Raw genomic sequence first — 26744 nt, forward strand, 5'->3', positions numbered from 1 at the left:
AGATTCCTACCGTTAAATGCCGGTTTTCTGTCACGACTTTAAAGTCTCACGCCCAAACCGGGATGACTACTGTGACATCATGGAAGTGGGATTTGAAGAAGACAATATTTAACTTACCGACCAGTACCGTTGGTTTCTTTTAACCATGTGGTCGTTCGAAGTAGCAGTTCTTACCCAAAACCTTAAGCAAGTATTCGTGCCTTACAGCTTTGTCATGAAACGGAGTCACCGTTACGGATTTCTTCACAGTTTTGTGAAGGCAGACTAAAGATGTTGAGATCAGGAAGGGCTTACCTTTGTTATGCTGAACGGCATGTTATGAACCAATTTGGAGGGCATTTTGGTTTTCACAAGCTCCCAAGTACTCCCAAGGATAAGCAAACGGCTCCTCGCCGTGTTTTATCACTTTTAGAGGATACAAATACAGACACCTTTGGCGCAGGGGGCAGGGAACGGAGATACATGCCTGCATACATAACAATGAGCATCCTCAGGAATAACAATAACATTCTCTGTAGGGAAAAGGCTGAGAATAATGCATAAGGGGGGGGGGCTGTTTCCTGGTTTTGCCTCGGGCCCACTAATCATTAAAGGAGCCCCTGGTCTGCTGTAAATTTACATCAGCCAGCTATTAAGTTCCAGTTCACATTCAAATTAACTTTTTTTGCATGACAGACGCTTTTCACATGAAGCTCAACACAGTTAAAGAACACAAGCAGTATGAGAATAAGTATTACAAGTATATGATAGGCACAGTATGTATCCTTAGGACATGTCCATGTATGTTAATGTGCACGTGTGTGTGTGTGTGAGAGAGAGGACCTTATGTGCGTGCTGAGTGCATGCCAACCCCCCAGCCCAGCAGTACTCATCCCCGCATCACAGGCACAAGCGCGCGCGCATTGGCTGCGAGAGAGAGAGAGAGAGAGAGGGAGAGAGACCGACTCCCGTTTTGTTGCACGAGGAAAGGAGTCGCGAGGAGCCCCTGATGACAGACAGACAGCAGATCTGCTGCCTCGCTGACTGCGACACCTGAACAATCACCAAACAGATGAAGGAGAGCCAACTGTAGGCGAGGAGGAGGAGGAGGAGCGGGGGCTTTCCTAAACAAATAATAATAATAAAGAAGAAGAGAAGGAGAGGAAAGCGGGGGCAGGCAGCAGTCAGCCGGCTGGCCGGGACACGGAGCCCGAGCAGGGGGGAGAAATCCACCGCCACGACCGTCACATCACATCACAGCACCGGGATGACAAAGGTGGGTGACCGTGTGTTCCCATTCTGTAACACCAGCATCCCTGTCCTACATGGCGCCTTTAATCCCCACAGTAGACGAGTAGTCGACGTGTCTGGTGTCCCGTTTACATTTTAAAAAAGGAAACCGGGGCCGGTGTGGCAGCTTCATTGAGACTCGTTTAGGTGTGTTTCTGTTTGTGCCAGCGCTCCGCTCCGTACTCCGCTCTCTGCCTCCTCGCGCCCCGGTGCGGACCGTTACGCGCCAACAGCCGCGCCGTTTTGTAATAAAAAGAGGATTCATGGCTGAGCGGATGACACTTTGTCTTCAGGGGAATGCATTCGCGGCACCGACATGTGTGCCATTTGGAGATGCGCCGCCGGCGGAGTGATCTCACTCAGCACGCCCCCCCCCCCACAAAGAAAAATCTATTCTGATCTGGCCCACATTACGCAGTGTGAGACCTTTTGAGGAGATTTTATTGTTTTGTTTATGTCCTGTTACAAGCTTCGCGCGTGTTTGTGTTGAGGAGGATGATGATGGAAGATGAAGGGGCGGGGGGGGGTATCGTGATTGTCTCCTTGAGCGCCCGAGGCTTCTTGTCTGGATGATTGATTTCGCCTGTTCATTCAGATTATGAGTGTGTAAACACCTTTAGCCGGCAAATTAATTAAATTTATCAAATATTATCAAAGCAAATGTTATCAGCGTGAACTCTTTTTTTTTTTTTGTGCACCCCGGAGGAACAATTAATGACAAACTATTTATATCTGGAGCTTTGCTGGATGAGGTGTCCCCAATTGTTGCATGTGTGCTCAATATTTTCCATAACGCAGATTTGATCCATTAGTTGATTGGTTTAGTGTTGGATGCAAGTTGGCTGAAGTTTTTTTTTTTTTCCATCTGCTCTGTTTGATGTTACAACATCAATTAGATGTGTGGTCAATATGTCATCCAGGTTTGTATTCAAAGCAGCTGGCAGGCTGAATGTGGCAGCATTGCTAATGAAGAGCTACAACACCATGCAGGGAGAAGCTTGTTTGGTAAAATATTCAGGATAGTATACGCATAGATTTGACAATGGACAAGAAATTCATCTAGCACAAAAATCACAAATACATCTGCATTCAGGATATTTTTAGACACTCATTTTTGATAAAGAGATCCTCTCCTCTCCCCCCAAAAAACCCATGAATGCCAGGAAGAGCAACAGCGGAGGGATCCTTCCTCCAGCACAGACAGACAACACAAGATAATCGACAAAAGAGTCCTTTATTAAACAGAACACAAAAGCATATTTCTGCAGCTTCTCAAATGCGAGAGACTTTCTTCTCTGTTTTGTGTCACTATAAATTAAATATATATCAGGTTTTTTTGTTTTACTGTCAGTCGGACAAAACAAGCAGAGACATGGGGAAGCTGTGATGGCACTTTTCTCTGTAGTGGACAAATCAGCAGGGGGCACACAGACACACACACACATTCATACATTCTTTGCAGGTGATGGGCACACTGATATATCTCCCTAATTATTCTTTGCTTTTACCAAATAAACCGGACTACAGACAAATGTGCTCCGTTCCCACTTCTGTCCTGTCCTGTCTGTCTGTCCGTCTACCTCGCCTTGTGTCTGTCCCTTCTCCTCCTCTGTGTCTTCAGTAAGTAGGTTAGGAGAAGGGAGGGGAGGTGACTTAATAAACCCTTTTTTTTTTGCGTCAGGTCATTTACAAGCACGGACCTGAAAAGGTTCCTTTTTTTTTTCCTCCCCAGCATGTCCGCAAGAAAGGCACAAGACCGAGTGATGAATGTGTGCTCTGTTTGTTGAATAGCAACGCAGGGAATAACAATGGAGACAAAGAGGGGGGGGGGGGGGGGGGTTAGAACAGTGACACACCTCTAATAAAAACACACATACACACACGCGCACACGAAATGTCTGGAAAAAAAGTCAATATGATAAAGTGCTGACTAAGACTCACTGCATCGGTATGTTAAACCTCATCAGAAGAGTCTTCTGAGACCAAGGGCGCCCTTTAAAGGCCGGAGTTCTGGGAAAGGAGTTTATTTATACAATGTGGACTGTGAACTACAGCTCTGTGGCTGCTTTGCTGCACAGCGCAGCGTCCTCGAAGACGGTCGGGCCCCGAGCCAAAAGAGCAGCTCTGTTTTACAGCCTTCCCCCCCGGGAGCAAAAAGGACTCAGAAATGTTGGTATGTCACATAAATTCCTCAATTTGTCCGAGTCTCTGTCACGCTGTTTGCACGTGTTGTCTTCAATTTGAATGTTTGAAGGTTCAGAGAGCCAGCATGGGAAAACGCCTGAGTGCCGTTGAGCAACAGAATCCGAACCCTAAGTAGATGAATAGGAGCTCGCTTAAAGCCAAGTCGCAAAATCAGCACAATAACAAAATATTACAAGTTACTTCTTAGATCGATAGATACTTAAATGATAATTTCTCGCCATTTATCAAGTACAAATTTCAAACCTTTGATAGTGGCGGCAAACCTGACCTGCCAGGGCGGCTTCCGCAACCATCTCAGAAGCCATCAGTGGGATCTGTTTGGTGATTTGATGAACCGTCAATCAAATGCCGAAGCCATTCGGGAGAAGAGCGAAAACATCTGCTCCATTAAGAAAAGCCAGCAGCGTCGTTCTTCGCTCTTTTTTTAATGAATAAATACTCTCCAGTTCTGATATAACGGATGCTACAGCAGCATCTTCGCTAATCGCCATTATTGTTTTGAACAAAAGGCCTCTCCGTGTCATCTCGCACACATCTAAAGCATTCCAGTAGCTCCTCACACGACACCTTGCTTGATCTCGTGACATCGCGTGAATCCAGCTGCCGTGCAAAGTGACAGTCACAGCCTCTGCAATTTACAATTCTTTCTGCCATTAATGGACTTACCGTTAATGATATGACCAGAAGTCGTGCAAAATGGTCAATTGTTCAGAAATCAAATCGCTTGTTTTGTCAACCAGCAGTCCAAACCCCAAATACATCATGTCATGTCCATCCAATCCTCACGTTTGAGAGTCTGCTAGATAAATTACTTAAATGTTCTGTCAGTCAACTAATCAAGTTATCAATTAATAGTTTTTAGTGAAAGGTCAAGTTAGTATTTTAAAGGATAAAGTTGATAGATGGATAGTATAAAAAGTCGTAATTTTCGGTAGAATCAGATCCAGAGTCATTTAATTCACCTTGAAGCGTTATTTAAACTTTATTTAACCCAGTGAGCCCACTAAGATGTCGCTATTACGACGTCTTGAGAAGAGGCGAAAAGCCCTCCTGATGGTGGTTTGGGGAGAATAAGGGGAGCAGGAAAAAAAGAAACGCAACAGCAGCAGTAAAGCTTTAAAGGAACGGTAAAGCAGAGCCGAGCTGCAGGGTCTCGTGAGAATGTGCACACATGAAAAAAACAACAACAAACACCAGCAAGCAGAACATCTTACAGAGGGGCAGCGCAGAGAAGAGAAATGTCGTCTTTCTTCTCGGCACAGACGGGTAGCGCTGGTGATCAGCAGGTCCTCTTAGTGGGTATTAGTGGAGGTTCAGGACTGGTGTTTAAGATGGACCTGAGTGATTAGAGAGCTTGTGATTAAAAATTAACTTGCGGGCATCTCAGCTCGCCGCAGAGAACTGAGGGAATGTGTGTGTGTGTATGTGTGTGTGTGTTTCCATTTATCTTGCAACATGTGGATGTGAGCCCAAGCAAGATTAATGGTCCATGTTAACAAACCTCTTGGTTTGACCCTGGCTGGCCCTGGCAAAAAACACACACACCATTTCGCCACTTCATCCCCCTGTAGGGTTAATGCCGGCCCTCTTTGCAGAAGCACACAAGCACACACACACACACACACACACACACACACACACAAACAAAACATTGAACACTGGCCAACTTTCAGCCACTTTGATGCATTAGTACAAAGGTGCTTTTTTTTCTTTTTTTTTTGTCTCGTTGTTGCTTGGGACCAAATTGATTTTGATGTGCAGGCACGCCCGTGCATGCACACACGAAAATGCTACCGTATTTCAGATTTGAGGTGAGATTAGAGGGAGTGTGTGAAGTTCAAAATGACCTCTCACCCCCCACTCGCTGTCGCTTATTATTGAGTCACATAGCCCCTAGAGAGAGCCCATTAACTCCCCCAGCTGAATAAGAGGAAGACACGTTCTCAAATGTTCACATGGAGGCTTCAAAAATCTTTCTCAAATGATGAAAAATTGAGTCTGAAGCGCTCTTTATCCCAGGTCAAAATATTTAAAAAGGCTTTTATTGTGGCACCTGTCAGCCGCGGTTCTGACCGCGGCCGCCGGCGCCAGATGGAGACAGATGGACGAGGGTTTTGTCGGGGTCTGGGCCCGGCTCCAGGGAGCTGCCCTTGGCGCGAATGTTTTCATCTACTTGTAGATGTCCGACAGCCAGATGCCAGCAGACCCTGGATTAAAATGGTCTGGGCAGGAAGATTATGGGAGCAAAATCCTGTATCTGGACGGCCCTGCTGTTCGGCACACAACACGAAATGCATTATTTATTATTATGACTTAGAGCATCTCAGTTTGGTTGTTGTTGCTGAAACTTCTCTGTGTGAGTCGTCCCTGGTGAACGGACAAAATTCAGAGCTTGACCGGGATTATTTTAGGACTGTGATTATCTGACCTTCAGTGTTTTGAGAAACCAAAGCCCACATACATGTAGTAAATCTGAAATTATTCAATATAATACTTTTTTCGTGCTTTCTTTATCTTATTTTTGACTGGGGTTTAGTTCAAGCATCTTTTTAGGACAATATTTATAGTGGAAAAATCACAGAAACCTTTTTTCAACCTGGAGTACTTTCAGCTGATTTTCTTTCAGGCTGCATACTGCACTGCCCAAAAACACCCAGCACTAAGGTAGGCAGCCTGTATGTAGCCTGAAAGGCAAAACTCAGGGCAAAGAAATACACCCAAAAAGTCAGGACTCAAGCATATCTAACACAAAAAAGAAAAAGAGAAGGTGAAGATGTTATATAGAAAAACACCAATGAAGACTATGGTTTAACTTTTTTTTCTTGAAATTTGGAATCTCCTGGCGAGGTCCATTTAGTAGATTTTCTGGAGCTTTCAATCACACCACGTAATCTTCAGTAGCAGTTTCAAAGTGCTCAGTGAGAATAGAAATTTTAACGTTTAGAATACCACATCAACTGGGCGGACTAGGAAGATCATGTGATATGATCGAAAGCTCCGGAAGAGCTACTAAATGGACCTTGTAGTGATATTGATTGAGTACGAATGTTGCCATTTGTGCCATCCAAATCTATGATCATAACACTTATTCTGATTTAGTTAATCCGATTATTTTTACATAACTGTTGACATAATAAGATTATTGTTTTAAATGGGATTAGAGTGAATTACTGGCGTGAAGTTATACCAGATGTCATGTTCATTGTTTTTATCAGGCGGGATAGCAGTTTCTATCCCGCCTGAACCCTGAAGTGAAACAAGGACACGTACAAACCCAAACACAAACCCCACTGAGAAGAGAAAGACGTAGGTTTATAACGGCATACATCACACAAAGCTTAATCCAGGAGAACAAATGAGACTGGGCCAGTGAGGACACACTGTGTTGGCTATCAACTCCAAGGCTCTGCGTCACACGTTATCTATAGAATCCGTCGCACAAAATAATCCAGAAACCAGATACTCCGAAGTGAATATCACTTTTCGGCGCCTGTGTCCAGCGAAGGGCTTCATCAGAAAGATTTGGGTTCGACAAAAAGCACGACACCACTTTCCTTTGAAAAAGAAGTGCAGTATATGATAAGGAACTGTAGCTTTATGACTGTCTTCAAATTGAGCTTCCTCTTTTATTGCAATACATCATATCACTTCTTATTCGATAGCCGACAAGGTGAAAGCTGAATCGCTTGGATGGGGATTAATATGGGTGACCTTCATGGGCTGAACAGTGCTGACAAATGAATTGCTGTTTTTTATTGGACATTGTAATCTTTTGATTAATTTTCCCATAAATACAGACACGTCCATTTTTACGCCTCATTTCTCAGGGTTTCAGAAAGCTGATTTATTTTAAAGGGAATAAGGTTTGCTCATGTGTAGGAAATTTGGGTTTAGAACTGTGTTTTAAGAAATTATAATAGAAGTGTTTTGGAATACATAATAAGAAGATTCATAATTGTAGAAGTGTTTTAGAATTTGTAGTTAGAAGTGTATCTTAGTAGAATTTGTATCAACTTTATATCTATGCTTGTGAAGTTTTTGCCAAAATTTGCAAATCCTTATCTTTATATAGAATGTTTATCATAGAAGTGTTAAGCCATAAAAGACAGTCATTGAATGTATTCAGCCTGAAGCCAGGAGGAGGCAACCGAAGTTAGACAATAGGAATTAAGATGGACAATATGGGAGAGGATTTCAAACTGTAACCGGGAGTGCTGGGAAAGATTTCGCTCTCTCTTTCCTCTGGTCTCACTGGGAGGGCAGCAGCGCTTCTACTGGGATCAGGGTAAAATGCCTCTCTGCGCAGAGAATATATACCTATAGATACTGTAATTAATGTGCTTCATTGTGTAATTGTATTAGCATCAGTAGGATTAAATGCTTTTTGATTGTAAACCAGTTTATGGTAGATTTTATTATCGCAGCGACTCTACTGTATCAGCAGTGGAGTGTGAGCTGCAGCCTTCACTCTGTGGGGTAGAATTCAAGCCTCCACACATGCAATAAGAGGATTTTACCTCAAAACCTTTGTGTTGTTTATTTTACTTTAAGAGCAATACACCAGAATAGCTTATGTTAAGATACCTGAATCGTTTTCTTTTTTATACTCCGTTAAAGACTAACTATGATAAAAGGGCTGCACAAACACAATTGACCTTTTTTGATTTATCTTCCTCCATTTCCTCGGTTTGCCCTGCACGCTTTTTCATCCTGAAACGATACGTTTGGTCTAATAAACGAGAGGAAGTTAATGAGTGTGTTGAGCTGCCCAGGCAGGCGAGTAAAAAGCCTCCGTTAAGTGCTGAAGGTGTTTCCTCTGGAGTCGTACAAACGCTGCCAGCTATGTTAGAGAAGGCTTTAAACCCGCCGGGGCAGACAGGAATGTTTTGAACCCGCAGACTGTGTGTGTGTGTGTGTTCCCTGGGCATGCTTACCTGTGTGTAAGTTTATGAGGCTATGCATGTGCACATGCACTTTATTTATTCACACTGGTGTCTGTGTGTTTTAACGGAGGGGAGGTGCACAGGGCGCCCTCCCCCGGGGGTTCCAGTCTGGCCCCTTAATTAATCCTTTTTCTGGCCGGAGGGTCTCTGTTATCGGGCCATTACAGCGAGCCTGGCTGCGTCCTATAACAGCACGAGACACAGGTACACACACTGAAACACACGGTTGCATGGTTGCACTTGGGAGGGCACTCATTGGAGCTAATGCATACCCTATATCACCTTAGTTTGAATAGGAGATTTGTCTCATATACAGCCTGATTGATTCTCTGACCACTCATGATTTTTGCCAGCCGACTTTGTTAAAAAATAGAAATGATGGATAAAACTGTAAAAATACAAAACTTCGGCCAAATTGAGCAGACTTTTCCTGTAACCTGTAAGTACACGTCTAACCCCATTACTCTGTGATTTGGTCACATTGTGCAAACTTTAGGGGGGAAATCAAGTCGTTTTTTTGGTCTTCAAAGGTATTTTTCGTAATCTCACAGATGTCAATTTTCCACCCAACATGATGAAATAAATCCAAAATAAATTGTGCTATTCCGCTTTCATCTTCTTCTTCACCGGGATGTGTGTTAAATCAGTGGCCGGTGGTATCAGATCTCAAACAGGGCTAAGCTAGACCTAACCTAAATTCAAGCTAAAACCCTAAAAAACAAGTTACTTACTACTTATGTCTCTTGTTTGTTCGTTTGCACTATCCACTGTGCTGCTGTAATCCTGCAAATTTCCCCGCTGTGGGACTAATAAAGGATTATCCTATCTTATCGTATCTTAAAAGCACACTCACATTCACACAAATAAAAGCAAGCATGGCAGAGAGACACAGTAAACACAGGTGTGCAAGCAGTCGGATATAGGCCCACACATTGGCATACCCACACACAAACACTGCATGCACAAAAACACAGTCATTCACAGGCTTCGGCCAACTGACTAACATTCGACTATTAAGCTAACGTTATGAATTTTCTAAGTAAGCTAACGTAGGAGTTTGCTGTTCAAGCTAACGTATGGGTTTGCTGTTTAAGTTTATGTATCAATTTTCTAATGAGGTAATGTTAGAGTTTCCTAATTTGACATATTTAAGTATACATTTGCTGTTTAAATGTAGAAGACGTTTAACCATGGTAATGAATAGATAGACACAAGATCACCCGTCACAGCAGTAGGCGTATTTGTTCTCAAACAGACAAGAGAAAGTAAACCATGTGGACTGGCATATTTGTTCAACATCTGGTGTGTATGCAACTTTCAACGACCTATTTTCTCACAGTTCAACACATTTTCTCTCTCTTCCCTCTATCCGTGTTCGTCTGTGAATATCTCTGTTTTTCCACCTGCTTTTTGTGCCTCCATCACTGTCCTATTCCCTGTCTTCAGTGATGCAGTGATACAATAAAGCATACACTATCACCTCCAGCATGATCCAAAAACTGTAAATAGAAGCAAAGACGGCTTTATTCCCTTTGCAGTTTTATACTCGTGAATCAGTTTGGTCTCACCTAATTTTTTCATCCATTTTAAGGAATCACAAATAAAAAGTGGACCTGCCACTCATCTTCATCTTCCTGCTCCTGCCACAAAAAAAATACACTTTGACTTATATTTTTTTATCTTGCCGTCCTTTCCTTTTTTATGATCTGCCCATTCTCGCCTCTCTCTCCGCTCTAGCCAAAGTTTTTGCCGCAGGCAGCGTGCCATCTGCTTTTGACATTTTCAGAATGGGGAGAACTTGTGAGAACAGCGTGTTTATTATTCCACTGTGGTTAATGATTCAGACCCCGGCTCTCGGTTAAGAGCGGTCGGCTATCGGGAGGCTTCGCCCCGACACAAAGCAGGACTGACACTCTGAAGAATCCGGGATTTGGAATCCATCGTTCCCCATTCCGATCTGATACCAGAATGAGAAGCTCCTATTGTCCAGTCCAGTGGTAACCTTTCATCTGTCTGCTACGCTAAACGCCAGTACAGCCACATGGGTGTGAGTGACATATTCACATAAAGACATCTTGTATGTCGTATTTACAGCAAAGGGACATTTTGTCAGTGGCGAGCGGCCAATAAAGGGTGCGCATGCGATGCTCCACCAGCCACAAAGCTTAATTTAGAGTCAGAAAGCTCATCCAATTATTTGAGTATTATCCAAGTGAAATGTTTTGTCTTTGGTTAATTTTCACCATCAAAAACCTCAATTTGCCAAGTCTGATCAGAACTGGACATCCTGCCTGTTCCTCTCACCAATCACTCCGGAAGTTATCCCGAAACACCGACCACAATATCATGGCTTTATTTGCTTTTTAATTTCCCAATCATCACCCTGCAGACTCACCCAGAATTAACAAGGGTCCTCTCTTCTATCGGTATGATAAGCGGTGTGATTCACTTGCCTCGACGATAATCAACAAACCAGACAACCAATTAAGCCCATTTGACCCAATCATAATTGGGTAGGAACGAGGACGCCGCCTTCTCGAGCACTATCTAATTGCTTGCAGGATTTCCACAATCCGAGCGATGTTACATTGATCTAGTGTGAATTGATCTTGCTTATTGCCGCTCGTGTGGGGGCTTATCGGCTCATTAGCCTAGGCAAAGCCGGCAAGGGTTAAGGTTCAGCGTCAGGGGCAATGGCATCCGTTTTTTGTTTCCCCCTCCATTGTGGTCAATATTGTTTTTCCACACTAAAGCACCTTAACAGTCCATTAACGCAATCATATGCATAGCAGTACCAATCAAAATCTGGCACTTTTAGGTCTCTGTTCCCGGTTTATTGGTTTCATTCACCTTGTGGCTGTCCCGGTGTGAATATCCTAACTGCATAAATCTGATCATCTAAAATAAGAATGCATTTACAGTTGTAAATGTATTTAATGTCTTAACCTTTACTGCTGCTATCATGCATACACTGCAATGAGATCCAGGGGCATGGTGAGGAAATAGTGTCATTAAGTACCCAAGGCCCCAACATCTGGAGAGCTGTCACTGATGCTGGGGGAGGACCTCAGGTGAAGCAAACATGTCATTTAAGAAAAAAGTGTTTTGAGTAATTTTACTAATGCTGCTGAACCTTCAGCAGCATCAGAGGGGTTTATTAACAGCAGCTTCTAATCTTGTGTTTGAAGTGTCTAAAGTTGTATTCTGCTACTTCATAGAGGGCTCGCACTTATGTGCTAACTATCTGTAATAAAGAAATCTTTTCTCAGTGAAGGGCGCAGAGAAAAATTGCTTTCCACTTCTGGTTATAATGAAGACCTAAAAAAAAGCGTAATAGCGAGAGCTTCACACAGAAAAGAGGGCTGAAATGGGCAGAGATTTCAGATTGTGCAGACTCTCACCAAATTGAGCATGAATGACACGACAATTTGTAGGTAATTTCGCGTGCAATAAGAATGCCTTTCTTGCCTTTTGTGTGTCATTTGTACGCAATGTATGTCTGTATTTGCACATGGGCAGGCCTGCTGTGGTTGGTTTTATTCGACCACATTAATGATGGGGTGATTAGTGCAACCTTAATTGCCGTGTCACCGATCAAGTACCAGCCTCGTCCCCCCGCTCACATGCCTCTGCATCCACTGTGTGGGTCTTTTAATACTAATCACCACAGACCACCCTGTCCGTCTGTCCACCTCGGGAGCATTTGCATCTCGCTGATGAAAGCCGACACGCTTTTTCATGCGCGCTTGTACATATTCCACTGTGGTGCTGAGGAGCTTTTAATGTTTCCTCTGTCTCCAATCGTGACAGCATCTCTGCTTAATTGCTGCGCGCAGGCAGCTCTTTTCGTTTTCTGCTCTGTTGCTGGCTCTCCGGTTTGAGTTACTCCTGGTGGGGGGGGCGTGCAGGATGATGTGGGGGTTTTTAGTAAGGGTTTACAACTAAAAAACATACAGTAAGTCTTAGAGAAGCCGGCATGATTAGATGAATGAATCTTGCTCATTTGGCATGCTGATGAAGTGAGGCCTTCTCTTTTATCTTTAAAAAAAACTGCTGCAGAATAAACTGCCATCCAATGAAACAACACAAAATAGGTTGTGGTCCAAACCAACCTGCTGGATGGCTCAGCTCCCTCGGCTCTGCGCTAGTAATTGCCGCCGAGCTTAAGCGCAGAGCGGCGGCACAGGGGGCTTTGTGAAAAACCCACAATTACGTTTCTGTAACATGAGCGACAAACGCAAACGCGTGTGCGACACCCTGGTTAGCTCAGCGGACGTGAACTCTGCAGGTCAAGACAGTCGGAACGGCAGGAAGATGTGACTCCGTCTGGTGGAGGTGCGTTAGAACTCGGGACATCAAATTAATTTGGCGAGGGAGGAAGCCTGTGTCGTATGTAAATAAACTGCTGAGTTGCAAAAGCACATTGAGTTCCCTGAGCAGAATATGAATGCAGATAAATAAAGAGGAGGGAGTGGTATTTTGAAAGAGTGCTTCCCCCGGAACGTAAACACACACACACACACACACACACCAGCCCCCCGCTGGATTGAACTGTACACATAAACACACACACGCACACACACACACCGCACTCGTCCAAACAAAAAAGTGCAACAGCAACCTTTTTGAGTGTTATGGAGTGCTTATGATCCAAATTGCTTTTTTATTTTTCAGACGCGATTGTGGCGTTCTGTAGTCGCTCGCATGAATGGCAAAGTGTAGAGGCCTAAGAAGAATAAGTACGGCCCTCTTGATTGTTCATTTCTGGCTGAGGCCCGGGGAAAATTGAAGTGGTCGCCTCTGTTGTTTAAAAATGATTAAGGTGCTTCTATATGGAATTGATTTTCTCTTGCAGAAAAAGAAGCTTCAAGTCCAGGTACTGCAAAAGCTAGCGTTGTTTAAATTATTGGATGGATTGACATGGAAGTTTGTACGGACATTCGTGGTCCCCAGAGGATACAACCTACTGACTTTGGTTGATGTATCCTCATACAGCGGTTTGTGTCATATCTCGCGAAAAGCAATTCCTAATTTTGTGCGTTTTCTTACGAATGCCCAGCAACACGTGTCAATTCCTGCTTGTTACATGCACACAGCTTTTAAAAAAAAAAAATCTGTCAACAACTTTGTTAGGTTTAGGCAACAAAACTACTTGGTTAGGTCAAGGAAAAGATTGCAGTTTGAGCTAAAAAGATAACTAACCCTGCGAGTTGTTTGTCGCTCTTTATACTTCCTTGTTCGTGATTACGCGGAATAAATACAAATTTATTTTGGGGCTATACATGAATCACAGTGCATTCATTGTCGTGGGTATAGCTAGGATCTGTGTGAGAACAGCCTGCTTTGGTGAACCTTCAACTTCTCCTTCTGTGCAATTGACATCTGTGGTTCAGAGTGAAATATCTTGACAACTGTTGGATGGATTGCCATGAAATCTGCTCCAGATATTCAATTCCCCAGCTGGCTTTGGTGATCCCTGACCTTTACTCCTGCACCACCATGAGGTTGACATATTTGTATTTTTATTGAAATATCTCAGCAACTAAAGGAAGGATTGCCGTGAAATTTCGTCAAAATGTATTCAGCAATTTGATATATGACCAAAATACATGCAAAACTAATGATATTCCCATCTGTCTCAGGTGTACTTTTTGTTTAGTGCTAATTGGTAAATGTTAGCATGCTCACAAAGTCGGAAATTAAAAGCACTTGAAGCGCACTGGCAGCTGTAGTCTGTCTGTCGTTATCATTCTTTTAGAGCAGTGACTTTCCTTCAGCCGCTGTAATCTTCTGCATAATCACGAAAATGTTGTTGACGCAAAACACAGTACATCCCCGTGTTAAGCCGTGGATACACAGCTGTATTAAGCTGCAGGATGAGGAGGAGTGTGTTTTTTATGCAAAGAGAAAGAACAGAAGATGTTCTTGTCATTTGACTTCGCCAAAGGGAACATCGTCTCGCTGATGTTTTCCGTCTCTTCCTCCGTGTTCTCTCCCTGGATTTGGCTTAAGGCGCTTGCCGGTAAGAAATGATCTAAAAGGCTTTCATCAATAAGCACACCGGTACAAGGCCAGATGTTGATTCTGCCCGCTCAATCACTCTCAGGCCTCTTTCATATTCTCTTTCCATGTTCTCTGCTTGTCTTTTGTCAAATCCCATCTTTCCCTCTGTTCTGGCCCTCTCAACCTCCTCCCACCCTGGCCTTCCCTCACCCCATTCTCTCCCCCTGTTCTCCCCCTCTCTCTGGGGGGGTCATTTAGGGCGAGACAAAGCCTGTATCTGTGGTTCCACAGGGAGTCTACCCTGCAGACAAGTAATGATCCAGACGCACTCTCGGGCAGCACAAACACACACACACACACACACATGCGTGCAAAGACAACATTCATGTTCGAGTGCAGACATACGCTCATTGCTTCTCTCTCTACGTCTCTAACAGGTCCAGGAACAGGGTGGGGCAGATGCTTAAAAAGCACCATAGGGACACTGGCCAGAGAGCCCGGACTATCTTCACTGTAAAGATAAAGGGCCGGAAGATGGAGAGATGGAGAGGGGGAAAGCCCAGCGGGGAGGAGGGGGAGTCAGTGAGGTGCAGTTCAGATTAAAGTAATGAGGACTGGAGGGAGACTGTGGGGAGAGAGCGATAAGAGAAAGAATCTTTGCGCAGGAAGCTGTGATGTTCTTCGGCTCAAGGCTCCTACAAAATATGCCGATCGTTATCCTGAAAGACAGCAAACAGGACACAGACCCCTAGTGGAAGGGAGGGGTCGTCACATGAGGAACAACAAACTGGATCACGTAGCAAAATTCATAATGTAGTTTAAGATCAGGAAGCTGCTTTGTGCTGCAGAGATGGAGAAAAAGCATCTGTTTTGCATATTTATAACAACAATAATATATTTGTATAAATGTTTCATTTAACAACAACAACAAAAAAGTGTATGAGCACAGAACACTGGTGAGAAAAGAAAGGATCCAGGAAGTGTGGACTCAAGAGTTTGAACACTGCACATGATTTTATAACTCTGAACACGAGGTTATCCCGACGGCAATCACTCAGTAAAAATGCGATCACGTTACAGAATAATCTACTTTAGTACACGTATTTCACTGGGCAACGTGGCGCGTTGCCAGATGATGTGGTTCATGATGTGGACCAACTCCGCTTGTTTCTGTCAGAAACGCCTCTGCTGTACCAAAGCAGCGTCTCTTTGAAATGAATGAGGAGGCTGCCTTTTTAAGCAGTTGTTACAAACACTTTTGAATTTATATGTGATTGGATGAAAAGTCATATGAGAAACTGCTCTTTATAGCACTTTAAAAAAAGGTCTTAAATACTCTAAGTATCTCTATGTCATTAAATATTTGTGACTCACCAACAACAGTGTGTTCATAGAACTCCACTGAAAAACAGGCTTTCAGGGCTTTTAACTCTGGGATACACTCGGCACTGCACCGACTCCATTTATGCTGCTAGGTACCTCTATGTTGTTGGCCGTGGACGACATGACTTCCCGATATTGCCTTGATGTACCCATCGAACCCCGAGTATGAAATAGGTTTTTAAAATATCTCTGCTCTTGGGGATGTCTGGCTTCACCAAATGGAGGGGCGGGCGAGGAGGCGCAACTGTGGAAAAAAATTTCAAGCCTCATATCTCAGATTGAGTTTGACGATTTCGGAGATGAAGCCTCAGACGTAAGCAAACAGCACTTCCTGGAAAATGAACAAAAAAACAGTCTTATTTTAAATTCCCGCTCCCCAAAGACATCCCCTCATAACTCTCCACCCTGCGTTTCATAGTTCAGAAAAAAGTCTCAGCATTTCGCTGTCCCACTCTTGAGTAAATCCTCAAGTCGTTAAGAAAGTCTTTGTCCTTGAGCTGTGACACATTGGCAGCTGCAGATGTTAAATTTCTGCATAGGACTGCAGCTGTTACCAGCACAGCGTCGACTCCACCGCCTGTACATTTTTGCGGCTTCTTTTTATTTTTTTGAGGTGGGTTTCACATGCACAATATTGTGAATTTGATATGGCTTAACATCATATTCAGTTGGGATATTCTGTGGGGAATCTTCCGATGAAGACATGTGGGATATGCCGATATTCAGGTTATAGGAGCATTGTTTGGACATGTACACAGCACATTCGGAATATGCGTCTCAAGAGGGGTTTTTCCTGTTTACGGTCAGCTCTGTGCATTGTACACAAAAACAAATCCATGGTGGTAGCATGGCCAGCTACCACCAGAGGTAGTAGTAGTTTGTGTGAACTGACCCTTTAACCCATGCTTCTCACTGTTAATATTGGAAATGTGAGCATATTTTTGCTTTTGTTAGCTTACACAGCCTGTTACCCCAGATTCACAGAAGCTAGCATCTTCCACATTGCTGTTGAAGGGCAGCGCTAATGCTAATTTACCCCTCAGGTCTGAGTGTGTGTGTGTGTGTGTGTGTGTGTGTGTGTGTGCGTGTTTAAGAGGGCAAATGGGGGACAAGCTGACATATGTGCATAAGCTATCATGCACATGTATGTTGGCTCGTTTGGATGCACAAGAATACACCGTACGATCACAAAGATGGGAATATACTTTCACTGTGAGATCATTTGAGGTATAAAAGCCCGTTAGGAGAGGTCACAGGTTATCACATGGGATCAGTTGCAGATGACAGGACCAGCGAGCGAAGCAGCTGCTGTGGCCCCGGAGGACTGAGCATGAAGCTACCTTCATACGCTCATTAGGTTCCTCTATCTGTGTGTGTGTGTGTGTGTGTGTGTGTCTAGGGGGAGTAGGTGTGTGTGTGGTGAGCATGTGTTTGTGCAAGGACTGGAGTTGTTATTTTTGTTCCTGCATCATGGAGCGCATGCCGGGTTTCTCTCCATTGTTTTGTGTATTACACGTCTTTGAATTGTACTTCTCTATTTGTTTGTCTCGCTGCTGTATTGCTGCGGAGCCATTGTGACACTCACCCGGAGTTCAAACTTAGCAGGAGACTAAACTCTTTCAAAACTTCTTCCATTTTTCTCCCATTGATTCATAACACCAGACATTTTGGAGATGCCACGTTGTCACACGGAGGCAGCAGCAGAGACGTAAGAAAAGAAGTAAAAAAAAAAACCACAAGACCTCTGGGAGAGATGGAGGCAAACTGACGGAGAGATAGAGACAGAAGGAAAATAAGTGCAGACAGGAAATAAAGTCTGAATCACCTGCGGGGAGAATTTAAGGGAGGTGTGAGAACAATTCCTTCACACATCCTCCATCTGAATTCACGTTGTGTTTGCAAGCAGGCAAAGCCACACACAGTCACACAAATATAGATCCAGTGCTCTGGAATTAACGAAACAAATATCGGCTTCATTATCAGATCTTTCGTATTCTCAAATATTGATATCAGCCTAAAAAATCCAGTGTTTTTTGGTCTTAAACTCTTCGATGCAGATGAGCTCTGGCTCGGTTTTAATCATCATCCTACACTATGTCGGTAACCATATAGGAGCGACGACATTTTGCCTCCTATAACCTTTTACCCCGTAGTGTAAAACATTCAACAATAAACCAGTTAATGCGCTTGTAAAATGGATAATCCACTCTTGAGAGGCGCGTTAAAGGATTAGATCTCGCTTCTTTACCGTCACGTCATGTGTCGAAATCCTTCACAACACACACACCTCCTTGAGGATCATCCCCTCATTTAATCATTAAATCAATACACAAATAAGATGAGCTATCTTTCCTCCTGTCCATCTCCTTTGTCTAAATCGTTGTCCGCTAACGGGGGGGGGGGGGGGGGTCAGGTGTCTTCTTGCTGCGCTCTCATATCGTATCGTAAGAGAAACCTAATCAGCACTTTTAATTAAAGAGGCCATAGTGTTGGTGGGGAAGGAGGAGACGATGGCAGCAGATGAGGGTGGATGAAGAGAGTCTGCTGAAAGCCACTTAAATCCCTTTCTTATTAACTCTCTGTGACACATGATCTACCTCCGTCCCCTCACACACTCTGGGCTACCAACCAGCTCCTGTTACCACAAGAAACAGCCCCCTGCATGGCTTCATTTTACTGCATCCCACTACTCTCTCCGAATCAGTGCTTCGTTTCATTCATGCCTCGTTCCGAGCAGGTATCACGGTGACATTTTCCGATGCCGATGGGGACCGAACCTCCAGCCGAGAATGCCGGTGTGACTAAATGTAATTGAGCCACCCGGAGAAGGTGACATTTCTTAGGACTGTAGTAAAAATTTCATCCTGTTCCGCTTCATGCAAGTGTTTTTAATGAGAATACGGACGTTTTATTACAATGTGGGTCTTTTTTTTCAAATAGAATTAGCCATCATATCCGTGGAATATTTAGTTGCAGCAGTAATAATAAAATACAAATAAGAGCATTCACAATGTTGGTAATGGTCCTTCATTGATGAGGAAAAGTAGTCTATAGCCTCAAAGTGCTGTTGTTTTGAGACACTTTGTGTGTTGTGTTAATTAGCAAACGTTAGCATGCTAACATGCTAAACTAAGATGGTAAACCTTATAACTGCTCCACGTCAGCCTCGCTATCGAGCTGCTAGCTTGATTGCAGACTCTTCCCTTTCCAACTGGACAAAAACCCACTAACATCCGATGACATCTGGCTTTTGTCTTCCGTGGAAAAGCTTACAGTCATCACTAATCTCAGAACAAATTACTCTGCAGTAGTTTCAGCTATTTTCCCGTGTTTAAAACCATCGGTTTCTTCAATTAGAGTCCTACATCTTCTGTATGGGCCCAATTCTCACACAGATTTGGGCCCAGCTAGAGTGAATTTCCCTTTTGTTTGTACACGATCACGCCGCCTCTCATACTCTCTCCAGTCTGAACCCACCTTTAGGGCTTTCTTTGCTGTTTAGAAAATCCGAACTGCTGCATCCCTCGCTTAATACAAAGGGATCTGGCAATAACGTATCCGAGGTCCGTGTCAGGTGATGAACAATAAGGAGAGGATGACGTGACGAGGGCACAGATATGAAAACACTCGACTTGGGGGCGGTGAAAAAATAAATAAAGCAGGGAGCCCCCACAGACCCGCATTAAAACTTCATGTTTAATGCGATGGATTATCCAGCTCGGCCACTTTTCAACTCACTGGAGGTTGTTTTTCATGCTGTACGAGATATAATGGCTTCTACTGAAGGGAGGAAAACACAAATATCTCCCACTACTCAGGCTGTGTCCAGACAAAACCGGAGTAATGTAAAGAGGAGAGGAAACACATTTTTAAGAAAGAACCTTTTATTTATTAAAGAGTACGAAGGAACCTTCTTCCAACATTGAAAGTGCTGTGAGTTGTTTTGTGCTGAATCTAGTCTCTAAAAGCTCGTGTGTACTTGTAGCGGGAAACAATTTTGCTGCATTTGAAAGGAAACGTTGGAAGAAGAACTAAGCCCTGCACTTAGAGGCAAACTGTACTTTTCAAGGGCTTGCTGGGTGAACTATTCACTGAAATTAAATCAATTTGAAATGTGATGGACAATTGGTCGCATTGCCTCTTGGATAAGTCTGAATCTCCTGTTTCTCGCGCTGATGTCTCGTCACTGGTGATTCCAGTTTGCAAATGAATGACATAAGAATACTTAAAAGATTCATCAATTGCTATTTCCCTGATGATTGACTAATTATTTAAGTGATTTAACAAGCAAAAATGCCAAACAAAGCTTCTCAAATGTGAGGATAAAATGAAAACAATTGAATGGATTCTACTAAAAATAGAAGGCAAATTCTGCATCTTCCTTCGTCTTTGCATCCCTCAGTCTTTCATCAATGTGGACGATATCAACTCAACGGACTTTCCCTGAAAACAGGAAAAACGTATAAATTTAAGCAGCAGTTGTGGTCAGATTATTGGGCCGTGAGTAGGGCAGAGGACATGGACAAAGGATTAACTTTAAAAAAAAACAAAAAAAACTGTGTCTACAACAATCTGTGCAATCAATTACAGTGAGAGCATTAGTGCCTGTTTTATAACAGCGTGGGTTTAGTGTTTTTGTGCATTTGTCTGTGACGGCACATGTGTGTTTGTGCCGAGTCCAACCGCCGAAGCGGCACAATCGCAGCTGTTTTTGGAATTGAAAAAAAAAGGGAATGTCAGTTCTTGCGTTCTTCTCTCTTAATCTTCTCCAAACTCATCAGGTCAGCTGTCAAATTTTCGCTGAATGCTTAATTAATATTCGGGAAACATATTTGGATTTTTATTCAGAACCTGGGGATCACTTTTCTTCACCAGTTGTTTATTCTGCACATGAAATGTCCCATCTCATGCCTATTTATGAGCTTTGTGTTCTGCACAGCAGGGTAGACTCTTTGTTTTCTGACAGTTAGTTTAGAATATAAATGCAAAATTGTGCTGAAATTAGGTTTCAGCCATCTATTTAGATAATTGATTAATAATTCAAGTCACTGTACAACAGAAAGAATGCTAAACATTTGAATGTTCCAGTTTCTTCAAATGTGAGGAGTTGTTGTTTTATCTCTGTTTTATAAAATGAAAATGGTATTTTTATCGTCACATAAAGTTTGAGCACAGCATAGGGAAATTGGTCGAAGAAAACAAGCAGTTTGAAAACGTCATCTTAGACTCTGGGAGGTTTAATAGACCAAATGGTATATAATAATATGACAATAATTATGCTGCCCTAAGGGAAATAAATGCTACAGCTCTCTTCGATTTGAACGGAGGCTGCATGAATCTCAATCAAAACACCAGTATGTTTGGGCAGATTTAATGCTCATTTTAATCCTTTACCAAAAATGTGCAACAAAACCCCTTAATGATCCCATTTACTTGAGTGGGTGGCACTAACACCGCCACGGGGCCACCCATGCTTAAAATCGATGCACTCACGCTCCTCCGCCGCGCTTCGGATGAAAGCATCCGCCGAATGGAGTATACGTGGTGTGAAAAGCCGCTGCTTTGCGTAATGTGAGCTGTCCTTTTCCTGACCGCTGGCATGTGTGTGTGTGTGTGTGGACGCCAACGGGACAGTGTAATCAAGGAGAGAGACGTCGGCCATTGTCATGCAAGTGAGATGCCGTCGAGAGAGGCTTGGAATCCTTCCCAGGTTCCATTGCTGTCATGGCGGGGTTTTTATTTGGCGGGTCGAGTGACACGGGGAGTTTCTGCCACCTAGCACTCTCACTGTTGAAGTGCTGTTGGTTTTTACATACACATGTACCTCGTTACTGACAGGGCCTAATGCACGAGGCCATCTGTCCTGTTTGAGCCAACAGTGAGTGTGGCTCTTACAGCTGTGGAAGGTAATGAAGGTATCATTCACCGTATTATTACAGAGGGACAAAAGCCAAGCCTCGCTAGCCTCTGCCGCTAATGGATCCCCGACCATTATTTGCTAAGTGAATCCTTCTCACCGCGTTCGTCTCTTCCTCCTGTTTCGCTCTCCCTTTATCATTTTTCTTCCTTCCTCGTTTCTGCTTCCTTTCAACCCCCCCCCCGCTCTCGTTTTCCCCAATTCCTCTGTCGACCACTTTCCTCGTTCCACCTCATCCTCATTTTCGCTTCCTCATTACACCTCCACCTGCCCTCGTTCTCGCGCTCTCCTGCTCTACCTTTTACTTGTGTATCTCTCTGTTTCACTCTCGCTCTCCTTCTCTACCTCCCGCAGGCCCAGTGAAGCGGAGCGAGATGTCGCAGAAGAAGATATTTCTGGTCTTAGTCACCATCAGCACTGTCAGTCTCCTGCTGCACCATGGGGGCCACTTGAGCTGGTGAGTGATTGACATACGCCCACACTTATGCAAACCCATACATTACCCACCCTCTATATCTTTATGAGTTCACATGGTGCTAATTACTATGAAGACGTCCGTCTTTTTTTTCTTCTTTTCAAGTCAAATTAATAGCGGGACTGGCTCGTTATAGATATGAAGATGTTGAATGCAGATGCTCTGCCAAAGCAGTCGAGGGACCAATTATGAAAGCAGAGGGATCGTAGATCTTTGACAGCCCCGTATTCTGTTCTCCTACCCTTTTCAACTTAACGTTATGCTCATAAAACCGTTTCCACATTCCCGTCTTTAATGTCTCCGTTATTGCTCTCCCCTTCGTCTCCCTTCTTTTCTTTTCACACTTTGTTTCCACACCTTTTAAATATCTGACCCTCTAGTTCGGTCTGCAGTGAATATGCTGTAATACTGCAGAGTATTAAAAACAATACTCCGGATGCAAATTGGAAACTATAAGATTCAAAGAATTAAGTTTTATGTTAGGCCCTAGAATGACTTGTTTTACATTTTTTAACATCACAATGCACGTGCAAAAAATGCTTAGTAGTAGTATGGAAATGAAATCATCATGATGTTAAAAATATATTTCACAATAACAATACATACACTGCAACAGTAAGGGAAGGAAAGAAATGTAAGTCACAGATCAAAAAGTCAAAGTTTTTGAAAAGGATGAAAAATTAAGTTCATATCATCGCACAGTGAGTCCACTGAAAGTCAATAAATTCTAATATTGATTTATCACCCAGCCATATATGCAGTACAAACACCTTGTAATTATTCTGAACTGTCTGATCCTCCTTCCTCTGGTGGCTTTATCCTACGTCTGCCCTCTTTTCTCTGTCTCCTCATTTAAATTCCCCACATGTACACTGATGTCTACTTCCCCGTTGTACCTCTGTCCTGTCCTACACCTCAGTCTCTTCCATTATCTGTCTAGAGCCTGTGCAATTATGTCTCTAATGTCACCAAATTATTTGGAGTAGCTGCTCCTTTTTTTATGGAGCTAATGGAGTTTCAAATAAATGAATGCATTTTCTTTTTTCTTTTTCTCCAGGACCATGGAGGCCTTCCACCTCGGTTGTCCGGCCCTCCGTTCCCACCCTGCCCCGGGCCTGAAACCTAAGCACACCAATGTGGCCTTCCTCAAGACCCACAAAACGGCCAGCACCACCATGCAGAACCTGCTTTTCCGCTTCGCAGAGCGCAACAACCTCACGGTGGCGTTGCCCGTGCAGGCCTGCGGTCACCAGTTCTGCTACCCACGCTCCTTCACTACTCACTTCGTCCACCCGCACACGCTGCCGTCGAACATTGTCACCAGCCACATGCGCTTTAACAAGGCAGAGACGCAGCGCCTGATGCCCAACGACACGATTTATATCACAATCCTGAGAGAGCCGGGCTCCATGTTTGAATCCTTGTTCAGTTACTACAACCAGTACTGCCAGAGCTTCAAGAGGGTCCCCAATGGCTCCTTGGAGGTTTTCTTAGAGGAGCCATGGCGCTACTACCGACCCGACGAGAAGGACTCCATGTACGCACGCAACACCTTGACCTTCGATTTGGGCGGAGACAAGGACCGCCCAGTTACAGATGTGGCATATGCACGAGGCTTTCTGGCTGAGGTGGACAGAGTTTTCTCCCTGGTGATGATTGCCGAGTACTTTGATGAGTCGCTGGTTCTTCTTCGCCATCTCCTCTCTTGGGATCTGGATGACATCCTGTATGTTAAACTTAACATGCGGACGCCGAGCTCAAAGAGGAGCCTATCACCGGGCCTTCCCGCAAAGATCCGTGCCTGGAATTCTTTAGATGCGCGTCTCTACGACCACTTCAATGCCTCCTTGTGGCGCCAGCTGTCCGCTCTGGGTCCAGCTTGCGTGGCAAGGGAGGTGAAACTCCTTCGACAAGCCCAGGAGAGGCTGGTGAAAAGCTGCTTCGGTGGGCGGATGCCTCTTCTACGATCAGCCGCGCAGATCAAAAATAAGGATCTCCGCCCCTGGCAGCCCAGTGGAAAAGTTGACATTGTGGGCTACGACCTCCCGGTGAATCTCAGCCGTGGCTTCTCCAGCCAGGCCCAGGAGCTCTGCCTCAAGCTCATCATGCCTGAAGTCCAGTACACACAGGTGCTCCTACGTACCCAATCACTGCACTACCGCCGAGGCTACCAGCTTCGCCCGGCACAGCAGTCACATCCCCTCCAACAGCCCATACGCACCGCCCTGCCTCGGCATCTTCAAGGGCAACACAGCCAACTGCCCCCTGCAGCCCCGGGCCCTGCATCAGGGACAGGGTCCACCTCCGCCTCAAAGCCTGCTGCAGGAACTCAAGTTCGGACCACAAAGTTAGGGCCGAAGTCCTCACAGACCCAGGCCTCACTGACTCAAAAGTAGACACTGGAATATATTCTGAGTGCCCAAAAGACTGCATTGTCCTTCCCATCCTGACCATTGAGACATTGGTGCTTGGTTGGTGGTGGGTGTTGGAAACAAGGGTGTCCTTGGGAAAGAGTCTGGGTTGTGTTTGAATCAATGTCTCCCCTATCCTTTCCAGACAGAGTTTGGGATCAAAATAAATGAGGGAAAAAGGAGGTAAAGGGGGTTAGACGTATCTGGACTTGAACTTGAATCTCTCCCCGCTCTGATCTGTGAAACAGCATCAGGGTTGGCAGACACAAGGGCGGGAGAAATCTACACCGGGACTCGGCTCGATTGCACACCTCTGCACGCCTGACAACAGCGGATGGGAGAGGGTTTTAGGTGAAAGTGGTGCTTTGAAGCAAATCTGTTATGTGCGCCCGGGACTCAATAGGGAAGTGGCGATATCGGGGTCTATTGTGAGGCACAGAGTAGGCATTGTGTGTATCACACTGGTATAGTATCATGTTACTTGCTTTCATTCTCTGTTTCTACAGCCCTCTCTCGCTCTCTCTCCCTTACATATGCCACTTTAAATCCTTGAGAGAGACATAATGACATTGAGGGATCAGCTGTCAGGCGTCCAAAGAGCCTCCTAAGAGGCCAGACAGACATTGAGATCACCTCTGACCATTACTACAACAGCACAATCAACAACTCTTCTCTTCTTCTTCTTCTGCTCTCACAAAGCCGAAAGCAATGGAGGTTTAAAAAGACCTTATACAGAGTGAAAGCCTAAAGACTGGATGCTCAGCTTGGCCAACCATTATAGCTATGACTCACACAGAAACTGAACACACACATCAAGCCTGTCTCTTCAGCTTTTCGACCTCTCTGGCTTCCTCCTATGCATCCATCTCTCCATCCCTCATCCCCGCTGCTACCCTCTGGTTCGGCTCTGAAACCAAAGATCAGCACTGACATCTTGTTTTCTTCAATCCCGGTCCACTTTTGATTTCAGTCTCCCTCTGACCACCGGCTGAGTTCGCATCTTGCAGCTTTCTAGACTTTCTAGGTTTCGGCATGTGGGGTTTTGTCTTTCATCTTATTGCAATAAGATCACCAGGCCTACGTTATACTCGAAAGGCATGGATTTAGTAACCTACCAGCAACCCCACACTGCACACACTGGCACAAACAATAAGCTAAAACAACTTGACAGGACAAAGACTTGAGGCCTGTGGGTCGCGTTATTTGAATATTTAATTGTCTCCCCTCACGGCGCTCCTAAGGGCCCGTGTTCTTAGGTTACATTTTCATTAAGACTACAAGGAGCAGACGAAAGCTGCTCATTCTTAACGCGAAAACACAGGAGAACGAAGCGGAAGCATCGGTTGTGACTGATGGTTTTGGCTGTGATCTTAAAATATCACCACTTATCTCAGCTGTGATCCATTTTTAATCCATTCTGCTCATATTTAATGTGTCATTTATGTTATTTTATTCCTCCAGTGATCAGCAGGACACTGCTGATGTCAGGATCCCTGTCTGACCCATTGTGTGTTAACCTCTGTTTCCCCCCCAATCTCCTCTCCTCATGTGTCTGTCTTTCCCCTGTTTGTTTTGTTGTGCCATGTGCTTGGTGTTGTTTTCTCGGGCCTGCCTCCAGACACCTCCCATTGCCACCGCCCTGATGGATGCACAGCTGCGGACAATCTGGCTCGTTACCCAGCAGCATATCAACCCTGGTCTTGCAGGCCTGGGTTGTCAGTCCGTATTGTCTTCTGCCTCGGTAGCCTCCACTGCCGTTCCGTAAGTTGAACCCCGTTGTTCCTTTCTGAACTAATTTCTCTCCTCTCTGCTACGGGTGTAGAGTACTGGTCGATCTGCGTACTCTCCGGTGTCGAGCCACGGGACATCACACTGTCGAGCTACCAGCCCTCCGGTGTCGAGCCACGGGACTCACACCGTCCATCCGCTTGCCCTCCGGTGTCGGACCACGGTCTCCACACCTTCACACACCTTCCTGTCTTTATTCTGGCTAAATAAAATCCGTTACATCGGACTCTGTCTTCTGTGGTCTTGCGTTTGGGTCCTATCCGTGAAATCCCGCGACAGCTGATCACTGGGGGGGCGGAGGAAGTGTGTGTGTGTGTGTGTGTGTGTGTGTGTGTGTGTGTGTGTGTGTG

General features: G+C 44.5%; 1 protein-coding gene across 1 annotated transcript; it reads left to right on the forward strand.

Moving 5' to 3' along the window:
- Nucleotides 1-936: 936 nt before the first annotated feature.
- gal3st3 (galactose-3-O-sulfotransferase 3) lies at nucleotides 937-26114 on the forward strand. Its single transcript, XM_031851519.1, has 3 exons — nucleotides 937-1255; nucleotides 22075-22177; nucleotides 23253-26114. Exons 2-3 carry the CDS (start codon nucleotides 22095-22097, stop codon nucleotides 24589-24591), a joined length of 1422 nt encoding a protein of 473 aa, XP_031707379.1. The 5' UTR covers nucleotides 937-1255; nucleotides 22075-22094; the 3' UTR covers nucleotides 24592-26114.
- The last annotated feature ends 630 nt before the right edge of the window (nucleotides 26115-26744 follow it).

This window comes from Anarrhichthys ocellatus, unplaced genomic scaffold (genome assembly GCF_004355925.1).
Source record: "Anarrhichthys ocellatus isolate YVR2014 unplaced genomic scaffold, GSC_Weel_1.0 scaffold11, whole genome shotgun sequence".
In the NCBI taxonomy this organism is placed as follows: Eukaryota; Metazoa; Chordata; class Actinopteri; order Perciformes; family Anarhichadidae; genus Anarrhichthys; species Anarrhichthys ocellatus.

Excerpts from the sequence above, each read along its gene's own strand:
- gal3st3 (XM_031851519.1), top strand. The coding sequence starts at position 22,095 with ATGTCGCAGAAGAAGATATTTCTGGTCTTAGTCACCATCAGCACTGTC. Across the intron at positions 22,178-23,252 it reads CATGGGGGCCACTTGAGCTG|GACCATGGAGGCCTTCCACC; the intron begins GTGAGTGATTGA and ends CTTTTTCTCCAG.